Source organism: Enhydra lutris, unplaced genomic scaffold (assembly GCF_002288905.1).
Source record: "Enhydra lutris kenyoni isolate GAN:26980312 unplaced genomic scaffold, ASM228890v2 scaffoldscaffold75, whole genome shotgun sequence".
Taxonomy (NCBI): domain Eukaryota; kingdom Metazoa; phylum Chordata; class Mammalia; order Carnivora; family Mustelidae; genus Enhydra; species Enhydra lutris.
Genome location: NW_019154159.1, coordinates 136,672 through 147,976, shown reverse-complemented (window position 1 = coordinate 147,976; position 11,305 = coordinate 136,672). Strand labels below are relative to the sequence as shown.

General features: G+C 58.3%; 1 protein-coding gene across 3 annotated transcripts; it reads right to left on the bottom strand.

Annotated features, from left to right (window-relative positions):
• Positions 1–833: 833 nt before the first annotated feature.
• LOC111160257 (RAB37, member RAS oncogene family) lies at positions 834–9,148 on the bottom strand. Of its 3 annotated transcripts, none has more exons than XM_022523183.1 (9): positions 8,965–9,148; positions 6,290–6,400; positions 5,157–5,198; positions 4,528–4,594; positions 4,396–4,448; positions 3,426–3,491; positions 2,803–2,859; positions 2,649–2,725; positions 834–2,453 (listed from the first exon to the last, which is right to left on the bottom strand). In XM_022523183.1, exons 1-9 carry the CDS (start codon positions 9,055–9,057, stop codon positions 2,348–2,350), a joined length of 672 nt encoding a protein of 223 aa, XP_022378891.1. In that variant the 5' UTR covers positions 9,058–9,148; the 3' UTR covers positions 834–2,347. The 3 variants fall into 3 exon arrangements, with proteins under 3 accessions (XP_022378891.1, XP_022378892.1, XP_022378894.1); XM_022523184.1 differs by having other exon boundaries at positions 6,308–6,400; XM_022523186.1 differs by lacking the exon at positions 6,290–6,400 and having other exon boundaries at positions 8,965–9,143.
• Positions 9,149–11,305: the final 2,157 nt, after the last annotated feature.

Below are 11,305 nucleotides of genomic sequence, written 5' to 3'. Positions count from 1 at the left end.
AAGTGTTTGTTACCAAGTGGCCGAAGTTGAGGCGGGGGGCGGGGCGAGTTCCTGGTACTGGGCGGAGGGGCCCTTAGGCTTCTGGTTTTCTCTCCGTTTGGCGTGGATTGAGGCAAGCCAACCCACGGATAAAGGAGTCTTAACGTTTTAACGACCTTTAGCTAAATCCTCTTGTGTACTCCAGTGAGGGGTTGGGAGGGTAGGAACTGGGGAGCGGCTGTTGCCGGGGACACCGCTCCAGCTACGGGGCGGTGGGGTCCCAGAAGCCTTACGAGTAAGACTAGATCCACCTCCGACCCAATAAGTTTGTTTGAATAACGGTATTTTCCCCTTCGTGGGTTTTGCGTTGTCCAAGGACGCACGCTAACAGGGGTGCGGGCTCTCGTCCTCGCTGGGACAGTATGAAGGCTCGGTAGGGAACCCAGGCTTCCTGGGGCTGCCCACTGGAAACAGGCCAGCTAGGACAAGGGTGTGAGCACTGGCCTCCGCGTTTGGCCAGTAAGTGGGGGAAGAGAGGCAGAACAGAGTCAGGTAACCAATCTCTTGAGTACAGGGCAGAGGGAAAGGAGCCCTGGCTTTTTTCAATAGGGGGGAAAGAAAAGCCCAAATGGGACCTTAGGACAAACCTTCTTTCAGTTTCTTGCAGATGAAAGGCTGCTCACAGAAGTTGGGGAGCGGTCTTTTAAGGGTGAGGTGAGCAGTTGGGAGCATTGATGGATGAAGATCAAATGATTTGGGCAGTCAGTGACCGTTCCCCCAACACGCAGTGACAGTCAACATTCTCTCCCCTGCCCCCTCTCCAAGCACACCTCAAAGAAGCAGTGGCCAGGGCGTACTTTCCCAATTCTGCAGTTTAATCCTGAAAACACAGATGCTAGAGGCCGAGAGCCAGCCCCTGTGATTGGAATGCCTGCGACCTGCCTTGGGCCCCAGAAGAGCCCAGCAAGGTCAGGCTCCTCCCTGCTCCGAATGGGAGAAGCCTTGGAGAGCTTCCTTATCAGGCCCAAGTCGGAGCTGCTGACTCTGCTCAGAGAGCAAGATTTCTGCCTTGAAAGCAAATGCAGTAGCCTTAGAAATGTGCAGTGTGTACTTCTTACTCTCCAGGTCATGACCCACATGTTTCCTGTTCACCTCCGATGGCCAGGGTTAGGGATTTGTGGGACAGGTGACCTTGGCCCCACATAAACTCCTTGCTGCCTCTCCTTAACCCAGTCTTACCCACGTGACTTTGTTTTCTACACATGGTGTTGATTTACCCAGAAATGGGTGACCTCTTACTCCTTAACCTGGCTCAGTGGGAAGGGACATAAAGCAGTTTTGGCTGTGGTGGTGTCTGTCTGAAGGGAAAAGGCATGGTGGTCAGGGAGGAGACCACGCTTGGGTTGGGCAGGGGGATATGTGTGGCGTGAGGTTTGCCTGGTTCTGCCTCCCACCGGCTCCAAGAGTCAGGCGTTCCTCCTTATCGGATTCTTAACTCAGTAGAAACACTGGAGCTGCTTGAAGTAGCCCGTGGGGCTGCCAATCTCCAAAGTGTTGAGACAGGAGAAAAACCTTTCCCTAGCTCTGACCTTAGGAGTCTAAGGGCATAAGCAAAAAGGTAGAGATCCCTCCACCAGGGATTTGGGGGAGGGGGAAAAGAGGGGCTTGCCCCTGGCACCTGAGGTCTAGAGAACAGGAACCAAATGTGTTCAGTCTGTGGGCTGGAGGAAAAGGGGTACATCCCAGAGTGGGGCTAGTAAGGCCAGAGGCAGCCAATACAGACCAAGTCTCCGCTACTCCTCTCTCCTTTACCCACCGAGCTCCATTACTGCCCAATCTCCACATCGATTCTCTTCCCTGAGCCTTGGTCCGGCACAGGGGCGCATCTTACTGGGGAAGACATTCTGGGGAGATGGAGGAAGTAAAGCCATGGTCTGCTGCACCTCTCCAGCTGAGGTGAGGGCCCCAGTGGGGTCACGGCCTGCCGTCCTGCTGCAGAAGTGCATCACTGCCCTCTGGTGCTGAGCTGGAGAATACCACCCTTGTCAAGGCAAGGAGGGCGCCTGGGGCCCCTAAGTCCTAGTACCAGAAGGCAAAAGGACCACCCGTTCTGTCTCTTGGTTTTCTGGTGCCCACCCCTCCTTTTTTGTATTACATTATGTATCATTAAAGTGAAATAAATACTTTAACCTCCCCCAGGATGTAGGGAAGCTACAGGAACTAATGTAAGAGTGGGAGTACAGCTCCCTCTTGGGAAGGGGCTGTGCCCTGGGTCCCCCGATTCCCATCCGTTCAGAATAAACCAGATCTGGGGGAGACGGCTGCATCTGTGGGGGCCTCTGGAGCCTTCTTTCAGCCCCTTTGGGATTCATAAGAAGGAGCAGCAGCTGGGCTGTTTCTTCTGGGACTCCACAAAGTCTCGGATCTGGAAGTGGGGCCCATCGGGCTGCCACAGGGCTCTGTACTTCAGCTCCCTTGAAGAGGAAGAAGCAGTGGGCTGGGCAGGGAGTGAGAAACTGCACCCTCCCCACTCCCATGGCCTGGGGCTACTGGACATAGGAGGCCGCAGTGCCTGTAGGGACAGGGGCTGGGCCAGGGGCCAGGCCCTACTGGATTCCCAGATGGTGCCACCCCGTCCCACATGACTCCCGTCCATGCTCAGCTCTTACTTGGCAATGGCCAGAAAGGCTAACTCCACATTCATGCCCGTCTTGGCGCTGGTCTCCATGAAGGGAACTCCGTACTCCTGCCAGGAAGAGAATGTCCTCAGGGCCAGCCTCTGGCTGCCCCCACCCCTCGTCCTGACCACGGGCAGTCACTTACCCTGGCCAGTGTCTCTCCGTCCTCCGAACGGATCACCCTTTCATTGCTCACATCCGCCTGTCAAGCCCAGGTGGGTCACTCTGGGGAAGGAAACCTCCACCCCCGCCAGCCCCTCTCCGGGCCTGGGCTGGCCCCTTTACCTGCAGGAGCAGCCACTGCCTGCCCTCTGCTGGTGGCCTGTGGGACTGCGGGTGGTATGATTGGCTTGGAGCCAGGGTTTCTGCCTTGCTCAGGCCGTTACCCAACTCCCAGCCAGGGGATCCCACTGCCACTTGGGGAGATGGGAAACTCTCCTTTGGAGGGGTGTGGTGACCAGCCTCAGAGGGGTGACAGTAGTTGGGACTCGGGTTTTAGCTCTTCATCTGTGATGACTTTACTGGGATCTAGTGGGGGCTGAGCGTCTGGGCAACACTGGGTCTCTCAGATGGCAGCTTGGGCTTTCCCTGGAGGGGGCCATTTCCAAAGCGTTAAGAGGGTAGATGAGATGGGCTGAAGCTGCCAAATAGGTCTGACCGCTGACCTGGAGTCTGGGAAGAATCCTCTGCTGGAAGGACATGCAACTGACCCTCTTGGGGCTTGTGTGGGGCTCGTGAGAGGGGAGGCGCAGGGATGGGCTCACTCACCTTGTTGCCCAGCAGCATGATTACTACATCCCTCTGGGCGTACTCATGAATCTCAGTGAGCCAGGCCTGTAGGAGAGGGTGAGCTGAGCCAGGCTGTGCCTGAGAACCAGGCCTTCTCCGCTCCCTCTGCTCCGTCCTTCTCCTGCCTGTTTGGTTTTCACTGGGCTACTCACAGGCCCCCCGCCTTCTCTTATCTGCCTCTTTGTTCTGGCCTCTCTGGTCCGGATCAGCCTTCCTTGACCCAACCTCAAGTGTGCAACTCCCCGTTCTATGGAAGATGCAGATGGCAGAGCTTTATCTCCTAAATCAGCTGGTAGTCCCCAGCGATTTCCCGGAGTGACTCACGGAGGATTCTAGCGACACATAAGGGCTTAGTGATCGGAAAGATTGTGATGGATTAGTGATGTCTACCAGGAGCAGGGAGTTGGAGTTGGAGGTGGCAATGCACGTGCTGTGGATTTCCATCCTCTGTATAAGCTGCTTTATATCTACGTGTTTTGGTCCCCGAGCGCCCCCCGCCCCCCATGTGCTTGCCAATCTCTTGAGATCAGGGAGATGTGAAACCCTTATGGTGCCGTACGCGCTCAGTGCTTGTACTTACTGACTTTTCATCCCTACTCTGCAATAGTTTGGTAAGGACAGACCTGCTCACTGAATCACTGTCTTTGCCACCTGGGTAGTTGTCCAGGGCGGAGCTGGGTACTGGGCGAACTCTGTCAGGAACTGCACTCACGAGTCACAGCCAGGACCGAGCAGGTGGCACAGGCACCCAGCAGCCTGCCTGGTCTTCCCGCCCACAGGCCGACCAGATGCCCAGCGGCAGGTTATTCCTTCTGAGTCACAGTGCAGGTGTTTTGAAAAAGGCGGCAGTGTTCCCTGCTCTGCCCCCTTCCCCACAAAGCAGGAAGCAGTCCTTGCTTGCGGAGGGCCTGCCTTGGCTGCTGCTGGGGGGCGCGTGAAGGGGACCTACCCGGATATTGTCGAAAGAAGATTTGTTGGTGATGTCATAGAGCAGGAGCAAGGCTGCAGGGGGAGAGAGAGATCACACAGGGGACGTGGGGCAGAAGGATGGGTCTCCCAGGTGGGCTGGGGAAGGGCTTACCCTGGGCATCTCGGTAATAAGCATGGGTGACACTGCGGAACCGCTCCTGCCCGGCTGTATCCCAGATCTAGGAAGGGATGGACAGACGGTCAGAGGGAGGCCGTGCGCCGGGACCGGGCTGCGCGGAGGGTACCCATGCTGGAGTCCGACAGCTGTGTGTGTGGGGGGGGGGACGCTTCCTGCTCTAGGGGCTCAGGGCCTTCCGAACATCCGATGATGTCCGCGGTGTTACGGAGCTCACGAGCTCATTCAGGCTGCGGCCTCTTCCCTAGCCCAGGGCTTGGGGGTGTCCAGTCTCCCAGAGCAGATGAGACCTGGGAAACTGGAGAGGAGCTGGAGCAGGGCAAGCCCGTCTTGGCTGTCAGGGCAAGCCGTGGAGCGAGCGGCCTTTGAGCCTTTGAAGGCGGAGAGTGTGCCTGGGAACTGCTTTTTGGGCCACCCTCCTCGCCCTCCTCCAACAAACAAAAGCACAAAAGCTGTTTCCCCTGGGCCCCACAGGAAATTGCCCCAGGCTCAGGGCAGGGCTGCAAGCCTCCTGCGGTTTGGGTGCAGAGCAGGGGCTGGGTGCAGAATAGGGGCGGGGCCCTCCATCCTCCCCGCTCCCTGGCGGTTCGGGACTTTTGGCTCACCTGCAGCTTCACCCGCACACCATCCACCGTCACCACTTTGTTCTGAAAGAGACAGGGCAGGGGGAGGGTGGGTTTGGATGGTGGGGGAGGCTTGGATCCTTGACTTCCTACAGAGCGGCAGACGTTCTGTTCTGGTTGCCTCCCGGGTTTCGAGGGGGTGCAGTGAGCCCCAGAGACATCTCCAGTCATATTTCCTCTTCAGGGAAATCTGTTCTTCAGGGCAGCAGGACCTCGTCTCCAGAAGCTCCCCCCTCCCCCCCGCCCCATGGCAGAGTTCTTCTGGGGACTCGTCTGCTCCTCTTACAACATGCCGGGGCCTGACTCTCCTGACCTCAGCAAGTGACTCAGGGCTGGGCACTGGGGGCCCCGCCTCTTTCCCACTTTCATCGGTGCCTCCTGGAGCTCAGCCCCAGCCTGCAGAACAGAGCCCTAGAGATAAGATGCCCGCCTCCTCCACCTCGCACATCCTGGGCACAGCAGAGGATGGGTTTGCAGGGTGGTCTTTCCCTTTAGCTGTTCACTAGTTCTCCGAAGTGAAGCTTGGGTTCCTTCCCATTGGGAGGGAGGCAGCCGGCCTTTGCATGGCCTCTCCCCCACCCCACCACCTGGGTTAGACCTTACTGTCCTGGACCCTGTGGGTGGAGAATGGCAGAGCGCTATACAGCCCTGATGCGGGTTTGTAGGGGTGGGTTTCTCGAGACCACAGGGAGGGAGGCTGATGAGCTTGGCTTTTCAACCCAGTGCAGTGGGGTGCTTCCAGGAACTCCAGAAAGACCTGTTGACCTCTGAGGCCTTGCCAGAAGGGCCTAGCTCAGAGGGCCATGAGCAAGACAGCGGAAGGCCAGGAAACTCAGCTCCCACCCTGTGATGTGTCCGTCCTGCTCTGGGGCAGATTTTTAAGACTCAGTGTTTCATTGCTCAGATTCTGTAGGTGGGCAGAGAGCCCCTCCACCATGCTTGGACTCCTTGAACCTGGCCCCTTCTGTGGTCCCAAGGGGGAGCACCCCTGGTGCCCTCTGGGGAGTGGCCCACAGCGGCTTTGAGGAGCCAGGGCCAGAGAGGACAGCACACTGTGCCTGAGCCCTGGCCTGCCCCGGCTTGCTGCTGGGAGGAAGAGCCTGATGCCACCTCACCCTGAAGTCTATGCCGACCGTGGCTATGAAGGTCCCGGACAGGAAGGCCCCGTCTTTGAATTGGATCAGCAAACAGGTTTTGCCAACGCCTGAGTCTCCCAGAAGCATCACCTAGGAGATGGGGCGGGGGGCAGAGGCAGTTACTGGGGAGTTGGGGCAAATTTCTGGGCTTCCAGGGCGAGACCCTGGAAAGAGGGGCAGGGGGCCAGAGGGCCAGGGAAGGCTGCTGTCCATACTAAGGGCCACCTGCTTCTAGAAAGCCCGATGCTGCCTTCACCCTTTCTCTCCTCTCAACTCCTTGGCTCAGCTCATTTCTCAGGCCCTCCCTCTGACTCTCCTGTCCTCACCCAGTTTCCTGCGTTGAGACCTCAGCACTCACAAGTCAGCAGATGTGCTCGGTGGCCCCAAAGAACCACCACTTCCAGAAAGGAAGTGTTAATACCGTGGACAGGGATTATCACCCAAGGGAGGCTATCAGATCTGATGGGGCAGGCACGGTTGTATGCAAAGGCACATTCTAAAATTACCACTGCTGTTGTTTTCTTTTCTTTTTCTGGTCACAGAATTCATCTGAAAGTCTCTAATGACATTTTATGTTTATAAAAGGGTTGCATGAACTAGGGAGGATTGAAATTTATACCGAAACGGGGAGATGATGAGTCTGAAGTTCCTTCTGCAGAAACCTCCCAGGTGGGACAGATGAATGCAAATTAGCATCTCTGGGTCATTTTAGGGGAGGGGATGTGGGGTGGGGTTTGTCCCTGCCCTCGTGTTGTCTGGTCAGTCTCTGCTCATGATCTTCTTTCAGAGACAAGACAAGCGGGGACAGGGAGAGGGAGCCTTCTGTCCAGTCATTCCTCAAGCTTGGAGAACAGAGGTCTGGACCTAATGCTGGAATTTTCCCAGTTGGCTGGTTAGATACTTAATGGGTTGAGCAGGGACTAGGTTTGAGTTATTTTTGAGGCTCTGACCTTGACAGTACTAGGATTAGCTAACTTTGGTGGAAAGGTAAGGGGACTGAGCAAAAGGTACGTGAAGGCTGGGGTCTTGGCTTGTAAATGGCTTCGGGGGGACTTTGGGAAGATTTCTTAACTGTTCTGTGGCATGCTTTCCACAGTGGCTAGAAGGGAGGAAGGATAATTTCACTGAGGACTCTTTGGAGTCTATTAATGACTTGGACCAAAAATGCTGATGTCAAGTGCCTGAGACTCAGGGAAGAGTGGCCTGGGGCTGGGTACTCCCTGCCTGCGGCTCCCATTCCCTCTAATTTGGCCCAAGGAGCTTCTGCCAGGCTCCTCCCACAGATGCTGCCTGGCCCACGGGAGATGGAGGGCTGGAGGCCGGGCAGCCCTCTGGAGCCAGCACTTCTCCCTGGCTCCTGAGGAGGAAGGAGGGAGGGTGAACTCTTGCAAACTTTTCAGATCACAGCTGTCTTGAACAAAAGATGCTCACCAGCCCCCCCAGCCCCCCAGCCAGGCAATTCCACCAAACACAACTGCCCAGCCTTGCCACCTCCTAGACAAACAGGCCAGCTGGCTTCTCAGGCCAGGAGGTCAGGCAGTCCCCACCAGCCTGGGGCCTGGGCCTTAGCAGCTCCCCCTCCCCTGAAGGCACAGGGGCCCATTTCCTGCCACCAGCCCACACAGGACGCCTATCTCAACGGCTCTGGGTGGGTGACTTGCAAAGTGGCTTCCCACTTTGGCCCCAGCTCCTAGTGAGAGAGAGCCTGGGGTGGGGGTGGCGGAGGCCCCGAGCCACAGGAAGAGGCCGGTCTCCTTCAAGGCCCTGCAGCATGACACAGGGCAGCCCCTCACTCCTCCCCAACCTTACAGAGGAAGAGTGGAAGCTCTGTGCTCCCTCAGCCCCTCGTTCAGAGTTCCCAGTCCCTGCCTCCTCCAGGGGCCCAGAGGGAGGTCAGACAGACCAGAGTCCATCGCCCCCCTCACCTGCTTCCGTCCAGGGCTGCCCCCTGCAGAGGGATCCAGCCCCAGAGAGGTGACCTAAGCTAGCCTGCAGGGGACTTGGGACTAACCAAGAGAATCTTTCCCAGGTTCTAAAAATTCTCAGGCGGGGCTGCATGTTGATTAGCAACACCCTCCTGGAAGAAGGCGGGAGGAAATGGCTGAGGGAGCAGAAAGGAGGTGGTGGGGCTTGGGGGCACCGGGGGACCTACGGAGCTTGGGGCCTAAGAGTCTCCGCGGGGAGCTTAGCTGGGGAAAAGGCATTAACCACAATTGTTCCGCCGCCAGGGGGCGTCCCCTCCGCGTCTCCAGGCATCCCCATATTCCAGCATTTGCGGGTGCCTGGGCGCAGGAGGGTTGTGCACTTAACCCGTACGGAGAAGCACGGGGTTCCGGGGGATCGTAGCAATCAGGGTGCAGCAAAAGAAAATGGGGTTGGGGTCCGCCGTGTGGGGAGTCCTTCAGTCCTTTTAACTCCCCTCTCCCCACCCTTGCTGAGCCAGCCCAGAGCCCTAGACTAGGGCGTAGAGCCGGGGGCTGTCTCCACCCTTCCTCCCTGTTCGGGGAGACCCGGCTCCTTGGGGGAAGGGCTGAGTCCAAAGAAGACGCAGCCAGAAAGGATTGGACCGGGGTCTCAGGGCAAAGGGCGTGGGGAAGGGGTGGCCCTCAGAGCAGGATGGGGAGTCCCCAGCGCTGGGCGCAGTGCCCACCCACCTTGCCCGTGACATCGTAGCTCGGACTGCAGGGCGGGGAGTCCTCGGGGGCCTCTCCATCCCGAGTGACAGCGGCGCCAGACATGCCCGTCATGTCCCCTGGACCAGAGGTGAGCTAGGGCTGGTGGCGGGCGAGGGACAGCGCAGGGACCGCCCCGCTTTAGGCTCCACCTCATCCTCCCACCCTCCACCGCCCCGGCCCGGACCCTGACAGGCTCCTCCCTCCGTCCGGCCACCCAGACGACACCTGCCCCTAGAAGGCTGGCTCGCGAGGGCGCGCACGACCGCAGGGTCAGCGCCTCGGGGGCAGTGCAGGCGGCCCCCGAGCAAACTGGCCGGGCATCGCTCTCTGGGGAGACGGGCCAAACCCAGCCCCAGGACCGGTCCCCCAAGGTCGCCCGAGGCCCGGGTTAGGTTCCCCGGGTAACGGTCCCTGGAAATCCAGCCTGACTCGCAGGGTCTGTCATCTGTGGGGCCCCGCGGTCAGGCGCCCCGGTTTTCGCTGCCGCTGCACAGCGCGGCCTGCAGGCGGCGCCGGAGCCCGGGCCAGCTGGAGGCCGACGGGTGTACCTGGGTCGCGATTGTGGGCCGGGGACTCTAGAGAGCTTTTGAGAGAAGACGTGCACGACGAGGAAGGCGCTCAGGCAGTTTTGCTTTTGCTAATGCACCCCAGCGCGAGCTCATCTGAATATGATTTTATTCACCCACTGAAATTCACCTTGCCCCACATTTACACTGTGGTTTCTCACGGTCCCTAGCGGGGTGCTAGGACTTTGACCCTTTATAGTGTAGATCACCTCTCATTTCTCCCTGACCTGTTGGGCTGCGCCCAGAATGAGCCATCCTGGGAAAGCCCCCCCCCCCCCCAATCTGGGAACTGCTGAAGGCGTGGCTGGCCTTATGCAGCCCGGCCCTGGACCGCAGGCCCTGGTCCCCTGGCCTGAAGCAGGCCTTACATGTTTGGTATTAAATAAATTCATGAAGTCGCGCATCATTTTAAGCAGGACATCCCAGCAATCCTGCAGCTCCTGGTGACAGAGAGTGGGAGTGTGAGCGGTTTTGTTCCTAGTAGGCTTCAGGGGCTCTGTGGTCATATTACAAAGGGACTAACGGAGGGTGTGTAGGGGGGAGGGGCACCTGCACCCCTTGACTTAGGTGTTGGGGGGTGAGACAAGCAGGTGTGGCTTATCAGAGACTATAGGCCTGGTGGGGACTGTGTGTCCATGTGCCCCTAACCCTGTGATTTTTGGCAGTGGCTGGAGCTGTTTTCCGGCTCTGGGCCTCAGAGAGCCAGCTGTGGGAGCCGAGAAGCTGTCCGGTACCCTGCAGACGTGTGTAATCGCCTGCTGTTTGGATGCCAGAGTCACCTGCTGCGAATAACACCCCAGCCCACTCTGAGCTCTTAAGTGCTCACACTGGACCCCTGCAGGGGCAGTGGCTTTCAGAGCAAGAGGGTAATGGACGACGAGAAATGAGAGCGAGGAGGTGGCGTGGCCTTCGCTCCCCTTCCCCTGCAATGGGTTGCATTACGTCCCTCCAAGCATCTGTGGCTGTCCTAGCCCCTCGTCCCTCAGAATGGGACCTTATTTGGAAGGGGGGGGGGTCTTTGCAGATGTGACTAGTTAAGATGAAGTCGTACAGGAGTCAGGTGGGTCCTTAATCCAGTATGACTGGTGGCCCTGTAAGAAGACGAGCGGACACACAGGGAGGAGAGGCTCTTCAAAGACCGGGCTGGACACTGAGGTGCTGCAGCCACAAGCCGAGAGGTACCAAGGGTTGTCGGGAGCTGCCAGAAGCTGGAGGAGGCCAGGAAGGAGCCCCTCCTAGAGCCTGCGGAGGGGAAGGTGGGCTTCTGACTTCCAGCTCTGGTTTGTGTTGTCGGCTTGACCAAGACCGTCCTTTGTCCTGTGGTCAGTTTGGGGGAGCCAGGCCTGTCCTGTGTCAGCCTGCTTCAGGCTCTCTGTTTGACCACATTCTTTCTTCCTTCTTAGAGGCCAGGTGCCACATTTTTCTTATCAGGCTAGTGGCAAAATTTGGAGGTCCCACCCTTATGCGTCTGTGGAGTGTGAATCAGAGTGTTCCCAACCACATCCACACCCACGTCCACCCCACTGTCTGCCCTCCGAGTCTGACAGGTGGAAGGATGAGCATGGAGTTGGGGGAGATGGCTGGTGGCTGTGAGGGCCCCCTGTGACCTCGTGTGCTAAGGGGCAGATGGGGAACAGGCCCCTGGTCGGGGGAATGCCTGGCATGGCAGCCTGGTCCCAGATCTCAGGAATTTTCTGGGCAACCTTGCTTTCCTGGGACTCAGCCCTGCCCTTCCCGGCACTCTGGAGGCTGGT